The 24,889-nt window shown below is 46.7% G+C and overlaps 1 protein-coding gene across 1 annotated transcript in view; it reads left to right on the plus strand.

Moving 5' to 3' along the window:
* dner (delta/notch-like EGF repeat containing) overlaps positions 1–24,889 on the plus strand; it is a 311,214-nt gene that overhangs the window by 258,225 nt on the left and 28,100 nt on the right. Inside the window, exon 8 of the mRNA XM_060834494.1 lies at positions 13,096–13,320. Coding sequence (XP_060690477.1) covers positions 13,096–13,320 — 225 coding nt within the window. The remainder of the gene's footprint in view (positions 1–13,095; positions 13,321–24,889) is intronic.

The following is a 24,889-nucleotide window of genomic DNA, read 5'->3' on the forward strand; positions in this document are numbered from 1 at the left end:
ATGTCATTTACAAAATTCCATGCAAAAACTATAACACACACTATATTGGACAAACAGGCAGAAAACTAGTTACTGGGATACATGAACATCAACTAGCCAAAAAAACGACATGACCCTCTCTCACTAGTATCCTTACAAACAGATAAGGAAGGTCACCACTTTGACACTGGGACAATGCATCCACTCTAAGACAAGTCAAACAGAGACATGCACGAAAATTCCTAGAAGCATCGCATTCCAACCAGAACTCTATCAACAAACACATTGACTTGGACCCCATTTACCACCCCCTGAGAAAAAGAACAGGAAATGACATCACCATAGGAAATAACATCACCTCAAGAAATGACATCACTAACCTAAGGCAACCAAACATATAAATAGAAAGGAGGAAAAACCAGAATGCTTTGTCTAGGGGCTCATAGAAGATGTTCCCTAGTAGGGTGATGAAGCATCTGAAAACGAACCTTCCAGCTCAGCGGGCAAACCTAGATGCAGAATCTCAACCTGAGCTACAAATCTTCTCAAAACTCGCTCACATTTAAAAGGCATCTGGATGGGTAATTGAATAGGAGGGTGTAGAGGGATATGGGCCAAATGCTGACAAATAGGACTAGATTAATCTTGGATATCTGGTTGGAATGGATGAGTTGGACCAAAGGGTCTGTTTCCATGCTGTACATCTCTATGTCTCCCATAACTCTAGGGTGGATTGTGTGTGGAGTTAACTACTAGAGAAAGTGGTGGACACAGGTGTAGTCGCAACATTGAAAAGACATTCAGTTGGTTCATGAATAGGAAAGGTTTTTAGGATTATAGGTCTAAATCAGGCAAGTGAGACCAGTTTAGTTTGGTCACATGGTCAGCATGTATTAGTTGGACCGAACAGTCTGTTTCCTGCTGTATGACCATATAACTCCTATTGAGATAGAAATGAAAGGGTAACAGAATAGGAAAGGAATAAAGAGAAACAGCAAGACAAAGCTAGCTAAGGCAAGACAGGGCATACATTGTGTGTGATCACCTGGGAGATGGATATACACTTTGGTCGGTATAGGTTGCATTCTGATAGGTAAGTCAGTTTCCACAGACTGGCTGATACATTTAACAGAAGTATATCTGCTTGCTGCCTTTTCTTGGCTATTTGAGGAAAAATGCAAAAAGAAAAATACTGTTTCAATACAATTTCCTGCTGTTTTTTTCCCAGCTTCTCACACGTTTGGACAACTCTAAGGATCCAGATTTATAATCATGTTAATGACTGCAAATTGCACCCTGACCACACACATCCATTACAGAATGATCAGTTTTAGCCCTCAAATTACAGCAGTTCAACATCTGGACCTATTGACAAAAGCCACCTGAATCTGATCCACTATAGTGTCAGCAATTATCATGAATTGTAATGTTTTCTCCCAAATAGTAGGATTCTGTATCAGCTGCCACTTGTCAATAGGTCCAGATGTTAAATTGATGCCAAAGATTATAGCTCTATAATGGACATGTAAGGTCAACATGAAACATTTACATAGACGTTAATTAAAATCTTTAGATTTGCCCAAAAGACATGCCATTTTAAAATGTGTTTCATTGTAAAATGTGGGCAAAACAATTTTTAAAATGTTACTACATATTCATAGCTCATTCACTTGTTGCATGTAACAAATAATTATCTCTGATGTCTTCTCATTGTTTACAATATTCCAGCGAGTGTGTATTCTTGACAAAGTACTGACACATGTTTTTTATTCCCCATAATGTGAACAATTCTTAAAAGCCAGGGCTGTCATAACAAATTCCATCAAATTAGTCGGGTATTTCATGTTCTTTCCCTGTGATAAATATATGCCAATCTCTCTGTAACCACAATGGTCAAAATGCTTCCACATTTCAATCACAAGACTTTTGCCAATTGTCACAAAGCTGCTCCCTTTTTTTCTAAAAGCTGTTTCTTTTCACAAGATTAAGAGATGCCGGTGTTGGACTGGGGTGTACAAAGTTAAAAATCACACAGCACCAGGTTATAGTCCAACAGGTTTAATTGGAAGCACACTAGCTTTCAGAGCGATGCTCCTTCATCAGATGATAGTGGAGGGCTCGATCGTAACAGAATTTATAGCAAAACATCACACTGTAAATATTTGCTATAAATTCTGTGTTACGATCGAGCCCTCCACAATCACCTGATGAAGGAGCATCGCTCCGAAAGCTAGTGTGCTTCCAATTAAACCTGTTGGGCTATAACATGGTGTTGTGATTTTTATCTTTTCTCAAGGGTACTATGTCCTTGGTTTTTCTCAGAAGGGTTGTAAACGCTTCCTATGTCGATTAGACTGGTTTGATACAGAGATTAAAGGGCATTGAGAGGCCTTTTTGTTTATATGTAAACAGATGAGACTTCAGGCCAAAGTGGTCATGTTTTAGAGGAGACCTGTATAATGAAAGTGGTGTGGTCAGCTCTCGAGCTGAACAGTTCAGTCCAGAACTGGTTAGGAATTCAACAATGAGCTGTGTGGAAACTCACTCTCTCTCTCCTTCTTCCCTTCTAACCTCAACCTGTAAGCATCTGTTCCATTTTATACTGGGTATTAATGGAGTTTGCGTATTGGGACTGTTAGATTAGATTACTTACAGTTTAGAAACGGGCCCTTCGGCCCAACAAGTCCACACCGACCCACCGAAGCACAACCCACCCATACCCCTACATTTACCCCTTACCTAACACTACGGGCAATTTAGCATGGCCAATTCACCTGACCCGCACATCTTTGGACTGTGGGAGGAAACCGGAGCACCCGGAAGAAACCCACGCAGACACGGGGAGAACGTGCAAACTCCACACAGTCAGTCGCCTGAGTCGGGAATTGAACCCGGGTCTCAGGCGCTGTGAGACAGCAGTGCTAACCACTGTGCCACCATGCCGCCCACAAACCAGATGTAGCGAAAGGACTAACACTCCCTAAGTCTGGCGCCTTAGACCACTCGACCATCCTGACAAGCTGCTATAATTAATTGTGTATAATTAAGTCTCTAGTTTGGATGGACTGAGTTCTGTAGGGATTCTTTATTCTGTTCTTTGTGTTTCATTGTGTAATTTTGTGAATAAATGCCTGTCGATTTTAAAACCTAGTAGTTAACCTAGCTATCTAACTCCGGGTAATTTTCACTGTGCACTTATGAAACAAATTATAAAGTTATGGTCTGGGGTTGCCTGCTCAAGAGTGTTTTGAGTGATCTGGCCTAGTCCATAACACTATTGCAGGGTATCTCTTCTGGTGTCTGTTTAGCTTTGTGAAGAAGTATCCTTCTGCCTTCTCAATGCTTGTCCTAATTTCTTGCTAAAAGACTGTTCACACTCCTAAATCCCTAGTGCCAATCGGCAACTTGATGGTAATGTAAGAACTAGGAGCAGGAGTAGGCCGTCTGGCTCTTTGAGCTCGGTTTGCCATTTCATAAGATCATGGCTGATATTTTCATGGACTCAGCTCTACCACCCACTCTCTCACCATAACCCTGAATTCCTTTATTGTTCAAAACTCTCTCTATCTTTGCCTTAAAAACATTCAACAGGGTAGCTTGAGCTGCTTTACTGGGCAGGGAAGTCCACAGATTTACAACTCTTTGAGTGAAGAAGTTCCTGCTCAATTCAGTCCTAAATCTGCTCCCCCCTCTTCTGAGGCTATGCCCCCTAGTTCTAGTTTCACCCACCAGTGGAAACAACCTCCCAGTTTCTATCTTATCTATTCCCTTCATAATTTTATTTTCTGTAAAACTCCCCCCTCAACCAACTTGGGTCATTGATCAAATTGGCTTTCGACTTCTCGAATGATGCCTGGCACAGCCCTGGCAATGACATTTTCACATCCCTTTAGGGAAAGTCCCTCAGTAGGGTAACTAGAATGCTCCAATTTGTACAAACCACATATCTTTCCAAAGTCTCCTGACTTCTTATTTAGTTTTAGGGACAGGGGACTCCACTAATACTAGTACCTATGCTGTTTCTGACACACAAGTCCTCCCCTTACTACACACCCTGGGTAGGTCACAGGTAGGATCTTCTAAAACATGATGGTTGCGTTTCTGTGCAACCTTGCTTTAGAAAAGTTTGCACTGTAGAAACACTGTCTCCAAATTGTTAATCGTGTCACAGCAAATTTGTGCTAATGAAACAAGCATTACAGCAGAACGACCTGTACTTACACCGTTGGCAAGGTTCGGCACCAAATCAGCTGAATGTCATTTCCTAAAGAAAGTTTGCAGTTATTCCAGGTAAAAAGTGAGGTCTGCAGATGCTGGAGATCAGAGCTGAAAATGTGTTGCTGGTTAAAGCGCAGCAGGTCAGGCAGCATCCAAGGAACAGGAAATTCGACGAGTGCAGCGATGGCCAGATGGCCTCCTTCTTCAAAGACCGCAAAGCCCAGATGGCCTCCTTCTTCAAAGACCGCAGATTCCCCCCAGACGTGATCGACGATGCCCTCCACCACATCTCCTCCACTTCCCGCTCCTCCACCCTTGAGCCCCACCCCTCCAACCACCACCAAGACGGAACCCCACTGGTCCTCACCTACCACCCCACCAACCTCCATATTCAGCGTATCATCCGCCGTCATTTCTGCCACCTCCAAACGGACCCCACCACCAGGGATATATTTCCCTCCCCTCCCCTATCAGCATTCCGCAAAGACCACTTCCTTCGTGACTCCCTCGTCAGGTCCACACCCCCCACCAACCCAACCTCCACTCCTGGCACCTTCCCCTGCAACCGCAGGAAATGCAAAACTTGCGCCCACACCTCCTCCCTTACCTCTCTCCAAGGCCCCAAGGGATCCTTCCATGTCCGCCACAAATTCACCTGCACCTCCACACACATCATCTATTGCATTCGCTGCACCCGATGTGGCCTCCTCTATATTGGGGAGACGGGCCGCTTACTTGCGGAACGCTTCAGGGAACACCTCTGGGACGTCCAGACCAACCAACCCAACCATCCTGTGGCTCGACACTTTAACTCTCCCTCCCACTCCACCGAGGACATGCAGGTCCTTGGACTCCTCCATCGCCAGAACATAACAACACGACGGTTGGAGGAAGAGCGCCTCATCATCCGCCTGGGAACCCTCCAGCCACAAGGGATGAACTCAGATTTCTCCAGTTTCCCTATTTCCCCTCCCCCCACCTTGTCTCAGTCGATTCCCTCAAACGCAGCACCACCCTCCTAACCTGCAATCTTCTTCCTGACCTCTCCGCCCCCACCCCACTCCGGCCTATCACCCTCACCTTGACCTCCTTCCACCTATCACATCTCCATCGCACCTCCCCCAAGTCCCTCCTCCCTACCTTTTATCTTAGCCTGCTGGACACACTTTCCTCATTCCTGATGAAGGGCTTGTGCCCGAAACGTCGAATTTCCTGTTCCTTGGATGCTGCCTGACCTGCTGTGCTTTAACCAGCAACACATTTTCAGTTATTCCAGGTAGTCCTGCCAGGTGCCCCAGTATACAATACAGCACGGCAAACTGCACATTTAGGAACACTGGCTTCCACTTCAATCATCAGGCTCTGGAGAGTAGCTAAATAATGCTTAGGCCAAATCCCCCATGTGGCATTACAAATGACCATCTGGTGTGACAAAGGTGGGTATCTCTTTAGCTCTAGTTATTAAACAAACATCATTTTAGCAAACCTATTGTAGTAAGAAATCTGATACTGCCAACTTTGACAACATAATCGTTCAAATGAGAAAGTAGGCAGGAACCTGCCTTTCTTACTGCATTGACCTTTCTCTAAATGATGCAGAATCTAATTGAACAATTAGGATTATGTACTACTAAGGATATCCACCTGCTTTTCCTGGGTTCAATCAATGGTTTTCCAACAATGTGTTGGATTTCTGCTTTCACCTTTTTTTTATTTATTCATTTTGTGGGATGTGTTGCCCCTTGAGAAGGTGGGGGTGCGCTGCCTTCTTGACCCACTGCAGTCCACCTGTCGTGGGTTGACCCACAATGCCCTTAGGGAGGGAATTCCAGGATTTTGACCCAGTGACAGTGAAGGATATATTTCCAAGGCAGACAGTGAGTGGTTTGGAGAGCTATTTGCAGGGGGGTGGTGTTCCCATGTCTCTGCAGTGCATCTTGTCCTTCAAGGTGGAAGTAGTCCTGTGTTTGGAAGGTGCTGTCTAAGGATCTTTATTCAATTTCTGCATCGCATTGCGTATATAGCACACACTGTTGCTCCTGAGTGCCAGTGGTGGAGGGGGTGGATGTTTGCGGATGTGGGGCCAATCAAGGAGGCTGCTTTGTCCTGGATGGTGTCAAACTTCTTAAGTGTTGTTGGAGCTGCTCCCATCCAGGCAAAAGGGGAGTATTCCATCACACTCCTGAGTTGTACCTTGTAGATGGTGGACAGGTGTTTGAAGAGTCAGGAGGTGAGTTACTTGCCACAGTATTCCCAGCCCCTGACCTGCCTTTATAGCCACTGTGTTTATGTGGTGAGTCCAGTTAAGTTTCTCAGCCTGGTTCTCTGGAACTAAGTGATAAGATGTTGCTTTATGGGAATGGATTTTCCTACAACTATGTCATGCATGGCTGATGTTGCACACCCCGGTTAATCCCATTAAATTCCATTATATTTAGCAAGTAACTTAGGTGTTTTTGTTTACCCACCTCTAAACATAGAAGTGTCTGTCTAACGCAGGTCAGTGTTAGCTGTCTAATAGTAGATGGTTCAATGTGTAAACCTCCATCTGCTTCATCCTCACTATCCCTTGCATTTTCCACTCTCTTTACTAGCTGACATACCCAGGCTGGTTTCTGCTCCTCCTGACAGTGATGTTTGACATTATCCATGTAGATCTAAGCTGCCAATTACCAATCATTTACCAATTGTTTTGATGATCCTTTATGAGCTGTGCTGTCAATGGCTCACCTGATCAATACCAAACCCTCACTCCCCGGGATGAAGCGTTCAGGATTTGGAACTTTTGTCAGAATGTTCTTTTATACTTGTTTTGGATACTCAAAGGCACTCCCTAGTTTCTTGGCATATTCCTGTGCTGTTCCTGGGAAACAGACACATTGTCTAATGTGAATAACTCATCCTCAGTCTTAAAACTTTGGTAAATTTCGGTGGGCACCTCACTCCATGATCATAAACAATTCAAAACCAATACAACCACCACCTGGTGAATGAAGTGGGGTTAACAAAGGAAATTTCCTTTTATCCTTTTCCAGTTATTAATATTCACTTCCAATTAAACAATGCCCTCATTGGGTATTCTGCGATGCCCCACGGTTTCAGTCAATGAAAGAATAGCCTAAACCTGTATTTTTTGAAATTTGTTTATTTGTGGGATGTGGATGTCACTGTCTGAGCCTAATATTTATTACCTGTCCCTACCTGCCCCTTGAGAAGGTGGAGGTGAGCTGTCTTCTTGAACCACTGCAGTCCATGTGCTGTGGGTAGACCCACAATGCCCTTAGGGAGGGAATTCCAGAATTCTGACCCAGCAACACTGAAGGAACAGTGATATAATTCCCAATCAGGATGAGGAGTGACTGAGAGAGAAACCTGAAGATGGTGGTGTTCCCATGTATCTGCTGCCCTTGTCCATCTAGATGGAAGTGGTTGTGGGTTTGGAAGGTCAGACCATGGACCATAGAAACATTCCTGTTTCTCCTGTAAGTTAAGGAATTCACAGGAGTATCCACACAAAGCCTGAGAATAATGTTTGCCCGAGCAACAAAATTGGGTCTGATTCACTGACTGAAGTAATGTATTTGTATCACTGTGACCTGGATTAATTCAGTTCAACTGTTGGGAACACCATCTGCTTATAAATTGTATAGAAGAATCTGAATTTATCATCTCAGCTGCCTTCCGGTACAATACTGGAGATTTGCTACAATTTCAACAATCAGAGAGCTCTGCTCCTTTGTGTCCTGTGATCGTGTCCAAAGAATAAAAATGATCCAATGTCTTGGCTGCACATTTCTTCCTCAGCCAATGCCGTAAAAATCACAGTTCTCTGCTGTTTGCAGAACTTTACTGGGAAGGAATATTTTCTTATACATTGCATTTCAAATCTGATTCAGCACATGCACTGCTTTGAAACAAGACTGAAGTGAACAGCTTTGAGGAAGGGGAACCGATTGCTCTCCTCAGATGCTGCCAGACCTGCTGGGTTTTTCCAGCAACTTCTGTGTTTGTTTCTGATTTACAGCATCTGCAGTTCTTGCAGTTTTCACATCAATTGGCCATGCTATAGTGTCCAGGGATGCGCAGGCTGGATGGGTTAGCCATGGGAAATACAGGGAGAGGGATCTGGATGGGATGCTCATCAGAGGGTTAGTGTGTGCTTGATGCGCCAAATGGTCTCTTTCCACACTGACGGGATTCTGTGATGGTGCTGACCATCCATTGTAACAAACTTGCAATCAATGGATGAATTGGAATAGCCTTCATTTAAATCAAGATAATGACACTTGGAGGGTGTTGTACTGCAGGTCAAGAGCGGTTTTACAAATATACTGTCACAAACCCACTACAGGCTGATAAAACTGAGAACTGTCCTTGTCTGATTAAGCAGCCATTCATAATACATGAAACACTGTCCCCCTTAGCAGTTCATGCTTCAGTAAGGTAATTACAGCTGCCACCAAGGTGTTGCTGTATCTTAGGAACGAGAGTGTCAGACAAATGGTCAAATAAGTCTCGCAATCACTATGGAAACAAATTGTTCCATGGTGCGGTTTGGAATTGCTGCCTGGTTGCCTTGCTGCGGCTGTTTCAGACACTATAACAAGATTTACTGAAGCAAAACAAATCCACTCCTTCGCCAGTCCCTCAGCTGACATTCCAATCCTTTAATAGGCTTCGGCAATGTTCAAACAGATTAAACAATTTTTCATTTAACAGAATTGTTTCTTTCAGTTATCAAGATGGCTTGGTAATTGGCTGCTTTTCCTGGCCTTTTGGAGGGTGCAGCGCTCCGAGAGGCTGCATTATGGATTAAGCCAACAGCTGGAGTCAGTCTGAGCAGCAACGAGGGGGACAGATAAAGAAATCTACAAGAATTTGCAATTAAAGTGCACCGTACATGTTCAAAAAATCATCCCATGGTACAGAGCAAAAACGCAACATTGGAGGCGAGGTTAAAGGAGGGAAATTAACCAAAAACTAGTCAACAAGGAAGGTTAACAGAGAGCATTCGACCATCAGACTATAAGATATAGAGGCATAACTAGACATTTGCTCATAATATTCCAAATGCGGTCTGACCTTCTACAGCCTCAGCAGTACCTCCCTGCTCTTGTATTCTAACCCTCATAAAATTAATTCTAACACTGTATTTGCCTTCCTGCCAACTTAACCTGCATGTTAACTAAGCGAATGCTGAAGTCGAGCTCCCAAGTCCTTTGTGTTTCGGGTTTCTGAAGCTTTTCCCTGTTTAGAAAACAGCCTATGCCTCCTCTTCCCACCAAAGTGCATAACCTCACCCTTTCCCACATTGTATTCCATCTGCCACTTCTTTGCCCACTCTCCCAGTCTGTCCAAGTCCTTCCGCAGCTTCCCCACTTCCTCAGCACTACCTATCCATCCACCTACCTTTGCATCATCTGCTGCCAATCCTTTATGCCAGAACCTTGCCCCTAACACCACGGGGCTCTGGATGTATGTAGCAGCTTCCAGTCTGGTTGCTTGCTTTGTAGCAAGAAAGAAAATGGGAATAGCAGGGGAGCTTGGGGAGAGTAATCCAAAACATGAACTCAAAGCATCTGAAGGTATTTGTGGAAATGGAGGAGAAGACACACAAAAGGTTAGAATTCCACAAAAGGAGCATCTGGGATGTGTTTGCGTGCAGGTTCATATGCAGTTATAAGACAAAGCCAATTTGCATTTCTGAAGTGTATTCAACATAATGTTTAAAATCCCAAGGCACCCTATTGAGACATGGAAGTGAATTTTAGCATCAGATGAGCTGAGGCAGTCTGGAATCTGAGGTGGAACTGGGTAATCCTAGTGGCTGTGCCTGTACTTGGTATTCAACTGCTCTCCCCTCACAAACCTAGTCAGGCTGTTGCCAGAAAATGGTGGGCTCCCATCTGATTAAACACTGCCCACCATCAAGACCACCCCAGTGATGGGCAGGAAGTTCCTCCCAGGAGAGTGGGGAAATCACACTCAGCTGGTTTTGGAATGTGAACCAGGTCTCTATCTCCCGCTCTGAGGAGGGGGTGGGTCTGCCTTCTTATTACCTCACTGCGGTCCTACTGTGTCCCATATAATGTTGGGCAGGTCGTTCTATGATCCTTACTGAACAAAAATGAAGGAATGTATTCAGTTCTGAGCAGAGTAGGACTTGGAGGGGATCTCAGATTTGATCACACTTGACGGTTTTGCATTCCTTGGAGGGACAGATTCTCGGTCCTGCTCTCAGCCTCCTGTCAAGGCAAGGTTAACAGTGAATCTTTGAGATGGTGGTTACAGCGATGGAGGTTACCAGCCCTTCAGTGGAGCAGTGGTAGCGTGGATGACAACATCCACCCAAGGCGCCGATTGCAGCAATGAAAGGCACCGTTCTGCCCTCTGGGAGACCACCAGGTGAATCGGGGAGCGTGTAGGTACTGGAGAGGTCCTTCAGTTTGGACACTGACCTGAGGACTGTCCCCAGCAGAAGCTCCTTGTTAACTTCACCCATTCTCCCTTCCACCTTCCCATGGCAAGGGCTAACATGATTGGCTGCCATACTCCCAGCCCCCACTTACCTGCTGGGAGGTTATTGTCTTTCCAAGGTGTCCTCTCCTTCCACTTACAGTGCCGAGCAGTGTCATAGTCACATAGAGATGTACAGTCCGGAAACCGACCCTTCAGTCCAACTCATCCATGCTGACCAGGTATTCTAAATTAATCTATACCCATTTGCCAGCACTTGGCCCATATCCATCCAAACCCTTCCTATTCATATACCCAGCCAGATACCTTTTAAATGTTGCAATTGTACCAGCCTCCACCACATCCTCTGGCAGCTCATTCTATACACTCACCTCCCTCTGCGTGAAAAAGTTGCCCCTTAGGTCTCTTTTATATCTTTCCCCTCTCACCCTAAACCTATGCCCTCTAGTTCTGGACTCCCTGACCCCAGGGAAAAGACTCCGTCTATTTATCCTATCCATGCCCCTCATGATTTTATAAACCTCTATAAGATCACCCCTCAGCCTATGATGCTCCAGGGAAAACAGCCCCAGCCTGTCCAGCCTCTCCCTATTGCTCAGATCCTTCAACATCCTGATAGATCTTTTCTGAACCCTTTCAAGTTTCACAACATCCTTCCTATCGGGAGGAGACCAGAATTGCACATGGCCACATCTCCCAGCATGCTGCTGGGCTGCTTGCCTTCCAAATGGCGAGAAGCTGCTGTGGGGGTGGGGCACCTGTCCTTTAGAACCTGCCCAATGGGCTCCTTCAATCTGTCCACATCGCTGCTGGTTTTCCAGCCTATCATCAGGACTTGCACTGCAAGAATACAATTCAGCCCAGCCACTCAGAAACAGAGTTGTAAATGTAAGCTACGATTAATACAGTGACAGAGGCTTCAAACACAGTGACTGCTTTCCTGTCAATGGTGTCTAGTTTCTTGGAAGTTGTTAAGCTTCCAGGCAAGTGGTGAGTATTTGATTTGACTTTTGTTTGAAGTACACCTTTATTTTTCATGCCTTCAAGAGATGAGGGTGTTACTGACCAACCCAGCATTTATTACCCATCTCTAGTTGCCCAGAGGGCAGTTTAGAGTCACCCACATTGCAGTGGGCCTGGAGGATGGAAGCTCTCAGAAAGATACTGACAGGCAGGGCCACTCTAGACTGCTATTGCATGTGCACATTGTACATGTGTAAAGGATTTGATAAAAGGAACAGTGGTCTTTTTAAAAAAATGCTTATTTATTCACAAGGAATGTGGGCAATTATGGAAAGCATTTATTCCCCAAAGGGCATCAGTGACCATTTAGGTTTTGCCCCTCTTGACAATGGTCTCACGGTCATGTTGAATTTCTGTTGAATTCCAATTCCACCATGAGCCAGGGTAGGCTTTGAGCTCCTGCCCATTAGAATATTACGTGGGTTCCTAGGTTAACAGGCCTGTGGTGGTGCCCCTAGTCTGCCTGCAGGAGGGCGTACTTCGTGTTGAACATAACACCTCTGTCCGTTTCTTGTAACCTTGGTAACAATTTGTACACTAAGCCCCTTTCAAAACAAACAGAATAAATGGACAGCAGATTCCAATGGAGGGGGAGTGGGGCCAGTGGTAGAGTGCTATGTCACTGGACTAGTAATGCTTGAAGCCCAGGCTGATGTTCAAGGGACATGGGTTCATATCCCACCCTGGTGGATGGTGACATTAGAACTCAATAAAAATCTGGAATAAAAATGCCAGCCTCATTGTAACTGTGCAACCCATCTGTGTCACTGATATCCTTGAGGGAAGGAATCTGCCATCCTTATCTGGTCTGGCCTACATGTGACTCCAGACCCACTGCAATGGCGGTTGACTCTTAACTGCCTCCTGGGTAATTAAGAGTGGGCAATAAATGCTGGTCTGTGCATCGATGCCCATATCCTGTGAATGAATAAAGAAGATCGCTGAGCCACTGTATCGTTTGAACCAGTCAAGATTTTAAGACTGCGGTTCCTTTCATCAAATTATTTGCACACATACTGTATATCAGCGGCAGTCCGGGGTTGACCTGGCTGCAGTTACTTGCCTGAAGCTCACAGCCTTTGTATTTGACAGTATTACCGCACTGATTCATTCAGAGCATCTCCCTCACACTACACCAATGATTGTTCCTAGTTGTCTGTGGGGTGGCCAATAGTCCTTGGGGTTTCCTCCCCTCAGTCATTATAGTTTCAGGGGCGGTACATCCGAACCCTGTTTATTGACAGGGATTTACGCTGTAGCTGAAGCAGCAACATGGAGGAAAGCCCAAGAAAATGTTCCCTCCCTCCGCCCCTCCATTTTGTATGTCTAAGTATGGATATATCCCACTCCATTTACCTGGCTTGTCGTTAACATTCTTGTCTGTGATTCTCCTGACAGGTTTTACTGGCCTGGCGTGTGAGCAGAGGATCGATCCCTGTGCCCTGTTGCCATGCCAGAACAACGGGACTTGCTTCACCGATGGCACATCCTACAGTTGTAACTGCAGTCCTGCCTACACTGGACCTCTCTGCACACAGCTCATTGACTTCTGTGCCCTCAGTCCCTGTGCCCACGGAATCTGCCGCGGGGTTGGCACCAGTTACAAGTGTCTGTGTGCCCCAGGTATGAGTTTTGCTCCTTTTCCGCATAACGGCACTGTGAATCTTTTCATTCCAGGATAAAGGGACCGCTGCATTTGAAGGAAGTTTCCTTTCAGACAATCCCATGGAATTGTTGCAAAGTTGGTTGAAGTGGTGGTGGTGGGTGTAGGGTGTGACCCATTAAATACCAGGCACCTTTGGAATAAAAATTCACAATAATCAGGGACAAAATAACAGCAACCAGTCATTCAAATGTACCGACTAGTTAAATAGGAAGGCACTAAAATAAAACAAGGAACTGTGGATGCTGAAGGTTGGAAACAAACAAAAAACAGAAGCTGCTGGAGAAACTCCTCAGATCAGGTGATTATAATGGAGAGAGAAAGCAGAGCTTTTGAGTCCAGTCACCCTTATGAAGAACTGAACTCTGGGGAAATGTCACTGGATTTGGAACAACTCTGTTCTCTCTCTCTCTCCAGATGCTGCAAGACCTGCTGAGTTCCTGTTTTTTTTTGTCAGGGGTAAATAGGAAGACAGCGGATCTATCTGGCCTGGCCTGTATCTGAATGGTACAATCTAGACAGTTACAGAATCTCCCAACACAGGCACAGGACAGAGAGAATAAAAACCTCAAGATCAATTTGAGAGGTGAAATTTGAGAGGTCCCAATCTCAAAGTCGATCCCGAATGTTTAGGAGATTAAAGTGAGTGAGCAGCAGTGCACCTACCCTTGAAATTCTGAGATCTCAGTTACAGTACAGAAGGAGACCATTTGACCCATTATCCTTGCTCCAGCTCATTAACTCAGCATCATTACCCAGTGCCAATCTCCTGTTTTTGCCCCCCTAGCATATTGTTTTGATCTCAACAACCATCCAACAGGCACCCCCCCCCCGAAAAAAAAGATTCACCTGATCCAGCTCTCCCCACGTTTCAAGGCAGTCCCTTCCAGACCGACATTTCCCGCTGGATCAGAGACTCAGAGATACTCAGCTGCCTATTGGAAAATATGCATTCCATCAGCACTGAGTCAGAAACACAGCTCATCGTTTAGAAATTCACTTTGCAAAGAGCTGCTCCTGACATCTAGCTTGGTGCTATCCCGATGTAATTTATTCCCATCCTCTCGGATCTACCTAACTCAGGTAGCCTTCAGCTTTCCAGTACACTGCCCCCTGAAGGCAGCTCTGAGCCATGGCACCACAATCTCCACCACAGACAAGGCAAGGGGGCAAGGGTCAATCCAATCCAGCCAACTGAGCTAACTGCTCCCTCACAGAGTCTGTGTTTCATTGAGAACCGAGGCATTAGCAGCATGTTGTAGTTGGGAGCTACAGTGACCAGAAGGCTGTACCATATAGGAGCAACAGTAGGGCATTCAGGTAAAAACAAGGATTGCAGATGCTGGAAACCAGATTCAGGGTCAGTGGTGCTGGAAGAGCACAGCAGTTCAGGCAGCATCCAAGGAGCAGCGAAATCGATGTTTCGAGCAAAAGCCCTTCATCAGGAATAAAGGCAGAGAGCCTGAAGCGTGGAGAGATAAGCGAGAGGAGGGTGGGGGTGGGGAGAAAGTAGCATAGAGTACAATGGGTGAGTGGGGGATGGGATGAAGGTGATAGGTCAGGGAGGAGAGGGTGGAGTGGATAGGTGGAAAAGGAGCTAGGCAGGTAGGACAAGTCCGGACAAGTCACAGGGACAGTGCTGAGCTGGAAGTTTGGAACTAGGGTGAGGTGGGGGAAGGGGAAATGAGGAAATTGTTGAAGTCCACATTGATGCCCTGGGGTTGAAGTGTTCCGAGGAGGAAGATGAGGCGTTCTTCCTCCAGGCGTCTGGTGGTGAGGGAGCGGCGGTGAAGGAGGCCCAGGACCTCCATGTCCTCGGCAGAGTGGGAGGGGGAGTTGAAATGTTGGGCCACAGGGCGGTGTGTTGATGGGTGCGGGTGTCCCAGAGATGTTCCCTAAAGCGCTCTGCTAGGAGGCGTTCAGTCTCCCCAATGTAGAGGAGACCGCATCAGGAGCAACAGATACAATGAATGATATTAGTGGATGTGCAGGTAAAACTTTGATGGATGTGGAAGGCTCCTTTAGGGCTTTACATAGAGGTGAGGGAGGAGGTGTGGGCTCAGGTTTTACAGTTCCTGCAGTGGCAGGGGAAGGTGCCAGGATGGGAGGGTGGGTCGTAGGGGGTCGTGGACCTGACTAGGTAGTCACGGAGGGAACGGTCTTTGCAGAAGGTGGAAAGGGAGGGGAGGGAAATATATCCCTGGGTGGTGGGGTCCGTTTGGAGGTGGCAGAAATGTCAGTGGATGATTTGGTTTATGCGAAGGTTTGTAGGGTGGAAGGTGAGCACCAGGGGCGTTCTGTCCTTGTTACGGTTGGAGGGGTGGGGTCTGAGGGCGGAGGTGTGGGATGTGGACAAGATGTGTTGGAGGGCATCTTTAACCACGTGGGAAGGGAAATTGCGGTCTCTGAAGAAGGAGGCCATCTGGTGTATTATATGGTGGAATTGGTCATCCTGAGAGCAGATACAGCGGAGGCGGAGAAATTGGGAATATGGAATGGCATTTTTGCAAGAGATAGGGTGGGAAGAGGTGTAATCCAGGTAGCTATGGGAGTTGGTGGATTTGTAAAAAATGTCAGTATCAAGCCGGTCATCATTAATGGAGATGGAGAGGTCCAGGAAGAGGAGGGAGGTGTCAGAGATGGTCCAGGTAAATTTAAGGTCAGGGTGGAATGTGTTGGTGAAGTTGATGAATTTCTCAACCTCCTCGCGGGAGCACGAGGGGGCGCCAATGCAGTCATCAATGTAGCGGAGGAAGAGGTGGGGAGTGGTGCCGGTGTAATTACGGAAGATCAACTGTTCTACGTAGCCAACAAAGAGACAGGCATAGCTGGGGCCCATACGTGTGCCTATGGCTACCCCTTTGGTCTGGAGGAAGTGTGAGGATTCAAAGGAGAAATTGTTAAGGGTGAGGACCGGTTCGGCCAAACGAATGAGTGTGTCGGTGGAAGGGTACTGTTGGGGACGTCTGGAGAGGAAAAAAATGGAGGGCTTGGAGGCCTTGGTCATGGCAGATGGAGGTATAGAGGGATTGGATATCCATGGTGAAGATGAGGCATTGGGGGCCGGGGAAACCGAAGTCTTGGAGGAGGTGGAGGGTGTGGGTGGTGTCTTGAAAGTATGTGAGGAGTTCCTGGACTAGGGGGGGATAGGACAGTGTTGAGGTAGGTAGAGATAAGTTCAGTGGGGCAGGAGCATGCTGAGACAATGGATTGGCCACGGTGGTCAGGCTTGTGGATCTTGGGAAGGAGGTAGAACCGGGCAGTGCGGGGTTCCCGGACTATGAGGTTGGAAGCTGTGGGTGGGAGATCTCCTGAGGTAATGAGGTTCTGTATGGTCTGGGAGATGATGGTTTGGTGATGGGGGGTGGGGTCATGGTCGAGGGGGCAGTAGGAAGAGGTGTCCTCGAGTTGGCGTTTGGCTTCAGCGGTGTAGAGGTCAGTGCGCCAGACTACCACTGCACCCCCTTTATCCGCTGGCTTGATGGTGAGGTTGGGATTGGAGCAGAGGGATTGGAGGGCTGCGCGTTGTGAGGGTGAGAGGTTGGAGTGGAAGAGGGGGGGTGGACAGGTTGAGGTGGTTAATGTCCCAGCGGCAGTTGGAAATGGAGAAGTCGAGGGCAGGTAATAGGCCAGCGCGGGGTGTCCAGATGGATGCAGTGTGTTGGAGGTGGGTGAAGGGGTCCTTGGAAGGTGGGCGGGAATCCTGATTGTGAAAGTACGCTCGGAGGCGCAGGCGGCAGAAGAAATGTTTGACGTCACGGCGTGTATTAAATTCATTAATACGTGGACGGAGGGGGATGAAAGTGAGTCCTTTGCTGAGGACCGATCGTTCGTCCTCAGTGAGGGGGAGGTCTGGAGGGATGGTGAAAACTCAGTAGGGCTGGGAGGTGGGGCCTGGTGTGGGTGTGGAGCTGGGAGTGGGAGTCGGGCTTGTAACTGGAGTGGGTGTGATGGTGGGGGGAATGGGGCTGGAGTCATGAGTAAGGTGGTGTTCCCCTCAGGGTTCTGGGGGCCGGGAATGGTGACAGTGGGATATGTGGGGGGTGTGTCAACAGAATGCAGGTGAGTGGCATTGGTGGGGGCGGAAGTGGTGGTGACCATGGCAGTAGGGGAGTGGAAGTCACTGAGTGTGTGACATCAGCGATGATGTGAGGGACGGAACTGATGTTACGTGTGATGCATGAGGAATTGTGAGGGGTGGAAGTGACATCATCAATCAGTGGGGGTGGCAGCTGCATCAGCTGCATGGCTAATGGCGTCTGAGTAGTTTCCGAGACCAGGGGAATCTTCTGGAATGTTTGAGGCGTGCTGGTTATGGAGGTGGGTAGATAAAAGTTTGTTGTACTTACAGTTTTTGATGTTTGAGATGGAGTTAAAATACTGTTTGTTGAGAGTATGAATTCTCCTGAGGATGTAGTACAGAATGGGTCCTTTGCAATTCTGAGAGAGTGTGGCCCTCAGCTGAGGCAGGACTGACTGTAGAGAGGTTAGGTGCCGGCGCATTGCTGCGAGCGTGGAGCGGAGGATCTTGAAGGAGAACTGTTGCTGGTGTTTTTGAATCTGTAGTCTGTACTGTTTGCTTTGTTGGCTACGTAGAACAGTCCATCTTCTGTAATTACTCCCCACCTCTTCCTCCGCTACATTGATGACTGCATTGGTGCCACCTCATGCTCCCGTGAGGAGGTTGAGCAATTCATCAACTTCACCAACACATTCCACCTTGACCTTAAATTTACCTATACCATCTCTGACACCTCCCTCCCCTTCCTGGACCTCTCCATCTCCATTAATGACGGTCGACTTGACACTTGACATTTTTTACAAACCCACCGACTCCCACAGCTACCTGAATTACACGTCTTCCCACCCTACCTCTTGCAAAAATGCCATCCCGTATTCCCAATTCCACCGCCTCCGCCGTATCTGCTCCTAGGAAGACCAGTTCCACCACAGAACACACCAGATGGCCTCCTTCTTCAGAGACTGCAATATCCCTTCCCACGTGGTTAAAGATGCCCTCCAACGCATCTCGTCCACATCCCGCACCTCCGCCCTCAGACCCCACCCTTCCAACTGTAACAAGGACAGAACGCCCCTGGTCCTCACCTTCCACCCTACTAACCATCGCATAAACCATATCATCCGCCGACATTTCTGCCACCTCCAAATGGACCCCACCCCAGGGATATATTTCCCTCCCCTCCCTTTCCACCTTCTGCAAAGACCGTTCCCTCCCTGACTATCTGGTCAGGTCCATGCCCCCCTACGACCCACCCTCCCATCCTGGCACCTTCCCCTGCCACCGCAGGAACTGTAAAACCTGTGCCCACACCTCCTCCCTCACCTCTGTCCAAGGCCCTAAAGGAGCCTTCCACATCCATCAAAGTTTTACCTGCACATCCACTAATATCATTCATTGTATCCGTTGCTCCCGATGCGGTCTCCTCTACATTGGGGAGACTGGACGCCTCCTAGCAGAGCGCTTTAGGGAACATCTCCAGGACACCCGCACCAATCAACCACACCACCTTGTGGCCCAACATTTCAACTCCCCCTCCCACTCTGCCGAGGACATGGAGGTCCTGGACCTCCTTCACCACTGCTCCCTCACCACCAGACGCCTGGAGGAAGGATGCCTCATCTTCCACCTCGGAACACTTCAACCCCAGGGCATCAATGTGGACTTCAACAGTTTCCTCATTTCCCCTTCCCCCACCTCACCCTAGTTCCAACCGTCCAGCTCAGCACTGTCCCCATGACTTGTCCTACCTGCCTAGCTCCTTTTCCACCTATCCACTCTACCCTCTCCTCCCTGACCTATCACCTTCATCCCCTCCCCCACTCACCCATTGTACTCTATGCTACTTTCTCCCCACCCCCACCCACCTCTAGCTTATCTCTCCACGCTTCAGGCTCACTGCCTTTATTCCTGATGAAGGGCTTTTGCCCGAAATGTCGATTTCGCTGCATTTTGGATGCTGGCTGAACTGCTGTGCTCTTCCAGCACCACTGATCTGGAAAGTAGGTCATTTAGCCCACCGAGTTTGATCTGCCATTCAATGAGATCATGGCTGACATGATAATCCTCAATTACACTTTCCTGTTATTTCCCTATAGCCCTTCACTTACTAAACATTTCTCTATCTTGGAATTGAATGTATAGAATCCCATGATGGTAAAGGTGCCAATTTGTTTTCTATGAGGTGACTGACCAGGTACCCCTCCTTCTCTTCCTGCCTTTCAAAGGGGCATGTCAATACTTTGACCATGTTTTGAATGCACCTTCTATGGTCATTGAGTCCTGGAACGCTCACTTTAGACTTAAAAAACATTAACTTTGTTTCTCTCTCCATTCACGCTGCCTAACCTGCTGAGTTTCTCCAGCATTCTCTGATTTTAGTTTGGATTGACATTTTATTTTGGATTTATTTTGCTTCTATATAACCCAGGGGAGTGAGGGGCATGACCCATTGTGTTACAAGAACTCACAAACTGCCTGTATGTATCTATTACGATAATTATTTTAAAGGAGTTGACCAAAGTTCCTCAACTTAAACTCTACCTGTTTAGAGGATGAAAAGCCCCATGTTCCTGAGCCTATTGGACAGACCATGTCGATGTCTCTCAGATCTTATTGATCACCCTCAGAGGGGGTTGCTCCATCATATTGTGGTCATGTAGGAGCTTTAACCTCTCCAATCGCTCAGCAGAAAATTCCAACAACCTCTAATCAAAGACTTGCACAAGATAGTTTTCTAATTTTGTTTTATTCTTGATGACTCCGGCAATGCCATCTTCTTTCAGCGCAGCCTCACAATCACTTCATGTATTCACATTGAGGCCTTCTCTCGCTCCAGACCATTGGATGTTGTGATTGGCATTACCTCTCAGAACATGTGTTTAACTACATTTAGATAGAGTCATAGAGTCATAGAGATGTACAGCACGAAAACAGACCCTTCGGTCCAACTTGTCCACACCAACCAGATATCCTAACCTAATCTAGTCCCATTTGCCAGCACTTGACCCACATCCCTCCAAACCCTTCCTATTCATATACCCATCCAGATGCCTTTTAAAGCAATTGTACCAGCCTCCACCACATCCTCTGGCAGCTCATTCCATACACGTACCAACCTCTGCTTGAAAAGGTTGCCCCTTAGGTCTCTTTTATATCGTTCCCTTCTCACCCTAAACCTATGCCCTCTAGTTCTGGACTCCCCCACCCCAGGGAAGAGACTTTGTCTATTTACCCTATCCATGCCCTTCATGATTTTATTAACCTCTTATAAGATCACCCCTCAACCTCCGACGCTCCAGGGAAAACAGCCCCAGCCTGTTCAGCCTCTCCCTATAGCTCAAATCCTCCAACCCTGACAACATCCTCGTAAATCTTTTCTGAACCCTTTCAAGTTTCACAATATCTTTCTGATAAGAAGGAGACCAGAATTGCACGCAATATTCCAACAGTGGCCTAACCAATGTCCTGTACAGCCGCAACATGACCTCCCAACTCCCGTACACAATATCTTTGTGAATTTCCAACTGGTTCACAGCACCAGGCCTTTATGCCTAATCAGTAATTTTACAAAATACCTTAATGTCTCACTCTCAAATTTCAAGGTCCCATTGCTTCCTAGATTTGTACAGTGCAGAAAAGCCCCTTCAGCCCATTGTGTCTGCACTGACAGAACTACCACTAAAAGTACGCTCATCCCAATTTCCTGCGCTTGTCACGTATCATTGAATGGTATGATGTTTGAAGCGCTCATCCAAATATTTTTTAAATGTTGTGTGGTTTCCAGCCTCCACTACCTTCCCAGGCAGTGCATTCCAGATTCCCACCAGCTGTTGAGTGAATTTGGTTTTTCCCAGATCCCCTCTGAACCTCCTGCCCCTTACCCTCAAACAATGCCCCCTTGTGATTGACCTCTCAGCCAGGGGGAACAGCTGCTCTCCATTCACCCTGCCTATACCCCTCATAATCTTACCCACCTCAATCATGTCCCCCCTCAATCTTCTCTGCTCTAAAGAAAACAATCCAATCCTATCTAGTGTCTACTTATGGCTCAATTTCTCCATCGCAGACAACATTCTGCAACAGGAGTAGACTCGCCAACTTTAAGGGCATTTAAATGGTCATTGGATAAACATCTGGATGAAAATAGAATAGTGTAGGATAGATGGTGGGCTTCAGATTGGTTCCACAGGTTGGCACAACATCAAGGGCTGTAGGGCCTGTACTGTGCTGTCATGTTCTATGTTCTGTTCTGGTGAATCTCCGCTGTAGCCCCAGTGCTATCACATCCCGGCTGGAGTGAGGAGCCCAGAACTGCACCCAATCCTCCAGCTGTGACCGAACCAACACTCTGTATAACTCCAACATTGACTCCTACCCTTACTACTTTAAGATGCTAAAATTTTCCATAATGCAGAAAGGTTATTAAAAAAATCATTTCAGATAGATTTATTCTGATTTTACATTGAGGATAAATTCTATATCTGGTCGCCTGCTATAAGAAGGATGTTATTAAATTAGAAAGGGCACAAAAAAAAGGTTTATAAGGATGTTACCAAGACTGGAGGGTTTGGGCTAGATGGAGCAGCTGAATATGTTGGGACATTTTCACCCAAAGTATTGGAGGCTGAGGGGTGACCTTATAGAGGTTTATAAAATCACCTTGAGTATGGATCGGGTGAATAGCCAAGGTCTTTTCCCCAGGGTGGGGGAGTTCAAATCTAGAGGGCACGGGTTTAAGGTGAGAGGGGAAAAATCTTTATGGGGTCTGAGGGGCAACCTTTTCACACGGTGGGTGGTGCATGTATGGAACGAGCTGCCAGAGGAAGTGGTGGAGTTGGGTACAATTACAGCATTTAAAAGGCATCTGGACAGTTACACGGATAGGAAGGGTTCAGAAGAAGATGGGGCAAATACAGGCAAATGGGACTAGGTTAGTTTAAGAAACCGAGTCAGCATGGATAAGTTGGGCCGAAGGGTCTGTTTATGTGTTGCATGTCTCTATGACTCTAATAGAATTGGCTGATTGGAACAGAACTGGGGTTTGAACCTGTTTGTGCTGAGACACCAACCCAGTGTAATAACAACTTGTTAAGAGCACAGCATAACAATAATTATTGGTAATAGTAACTTACAAGCTCATATTCAATGTAATTAAAAATGTCAGCACTTATGAAGCACATGAGAAAGGTTTTGTGAGCACTGCAGGGCAATTGGTTCTGCCTTCTCCTGTGGGCTGTGCTGGACACTAACTCAGCAAATGAACACACCTTTAGGATGGAGATGAATTCATAATGGCAAAAGTGAGGACTGCAGATGTTGGAGATCAGAGTTTAGATCAGAGTGGTGCTGGAAAAGCACAGCAGGGCAGGCAGCATCCGAGGAAGCAGGAGAATCAACGTTTCGGGGAAAAGCCCTTCATGAATTCATAATGTGAACTTCTCCAGAGGACTGAGTGTTTTTCAATCTTTGTTTCTTGCTCCAAAACAAATGTTTTATAGTTTAATACTGCCATCTATGGGACCTGCACAGAACTGTCACAACTGTTTAAAATGAGCAATCTTTTGTGTTATATTTCCAATAGAAATGTTGCTTATTATCTATGGGACATGCAGCTGGAATGATATTATACTAATCACTGGTTGGAAAGTGAGTTTAAAACAATGAAAGAGAAGATGTCCTATTTTAATTACAAGAGATGTAAAGGAGTTCTCAGGCATCACAGTCAGTATCTGATGGGCGATGTATCTACTGCTCCTGAACTTCGGAGTAGTCCCATCCCAACTAATTCAGATTAGATTAGATTAGACTTACAGTGTGGAAACAGGCCCTTCGGCCCAACAAGTCCACACCGACCCGCCGAAGCGCAACCCACCCATACCCCTACATTTACCCCTTACCTAACACTACGGGCAATTTAGCATGGCCAATTCACCTGACCCGCACATCTTTGGACTGTGGGAGGAAACCGGAGCACCCGGAGGAAACCCACGCAGACACGGGGAGAACGTGCAAACTCCACACAGTCAGTCGCCTGAGTCGGGAATTGAACCCGGGTCTACAGGCGCTGTGAGGCAGCAGTGCTAACCACTGTGCCACCGTGCTGGTCAGGTTTACTTCCGTCTCTCCATTGAAGCTTTAGGTGCTTATCTATGACAGGATTCGGAGCAGAAAACATTCCAAGGTTTAATTTAGGGACCCTGTGATCTAGTGGTGATGAGACTGAACATATGGTTAGTAAAGAGATTAGTGCAGAGAGATGGCCGAAGAACGAGATTGAGAAACATAATCAGCCATGATCAAATTGCGGAGCAGACTTGATGGGCCAAATGGTCTAATTCTGCTGTGTCATCTTATGGCTTTATGGTCTAATTGTTTGGGGAAGGCAATGGTCTCATGCTATTGCTGCTGAACTGTTAATCAGGAGACCCAGGTTCAAATCCTGCTACAGCAGCAGATGGTGTAACTTGACCTCAATCTGGAATTTGAGGGTCTAATGATGATAATGAAATCGTTGTTAGCTTTTGGAAAAAAAACATCACTAATGTCCGCGGAAAATTGCCATCCTTATCTGATCTGGCCTACATGTGACTCCAGACCCACAGCAATGTGGTTGACTCTTTCCTGCCCTCTGGGCAATTAGGGATGGGCGATAAATGCTGGCCCAGCCTGTGATGCTGCAACAATGAAAGGGAACTGCAGCAGCTGAGGTGTAACATCACCAGGTTATAGTTTGCTTTGAAAACGGTGAGATCAAAACAAGAAGCTTGGCCATTGCTTGTATCAGTTGGCACTTTGCAAATTACTTTCTCTTGTAAAATTTTTGTGGATGCTGAAAAACTCATCCAGCGAACTCACAGACAATGTCATGCTGTGCATTTTTTCACAGACTGAAACATATTTTAAGATGTCCCCGGTATTACCTGGAAAGGAAATCAGTTCATGTCTATAAATTCCCTTAAACTGGAGTCATTGGCCAGGGGTAGTTCTCCTGCTGCTGCTGTGTACACCATAATCCCAGAGACGGTGTAGACTGTGTTGGTGTTGGGATCGTGTTGGTTGAACCTTCTTACATGAAAACATTTAGTATTTTCTGCACCCGAGAGAGGGACAACCCAGTTGCTAATGTAGCCTTAGCGCTGCAATCTACATTCACAAGAACAAGTGTCAGCTATGACTGTAACCACTGGAGTGTTTGCCCCCTGATACCAACTGATTCCAGTTTTACCAGGGCTCTGTGATGCCACACTCAGTTAAATGCAGCCTTCCTGTCAAGGGCTGTCCCTTTCCTCTCCCCTCTGGAATTCAGCTCTTTTATTCAGGTTTGACCCAAGGCTGGAATGAGGTCAGGAGCTGAGTGACCCTGGGGGAACCCAAGCTGGGCGTCACTGAGCAGATTATTGCTGAGCAGGTGCTGCTTGATAGCTCTGTTACTGACCCCTTCCATCATTTTACTGATGATGGAGAGTAGACTGATTGGATGATAATGGGCCAGGTTGGATTTGTCCTGC

Source organism: Hemiscyllium ocellatum, chromosome 13 (assembly GCF_020745735.1).
Source record: "Hemiscyllium ocellatum isolate sHemOce1 chromosome 13, sHemOce1.pat.X.cur, whole genome shotgun sequence".
Lineage (NCBI taxonomy): Eukaryota > Metazoa > Chordata > Chondrichthyes > Orectolobiformes > Hemiscylliidae > Hemiscyllium > Hemiscyllium ocellatum.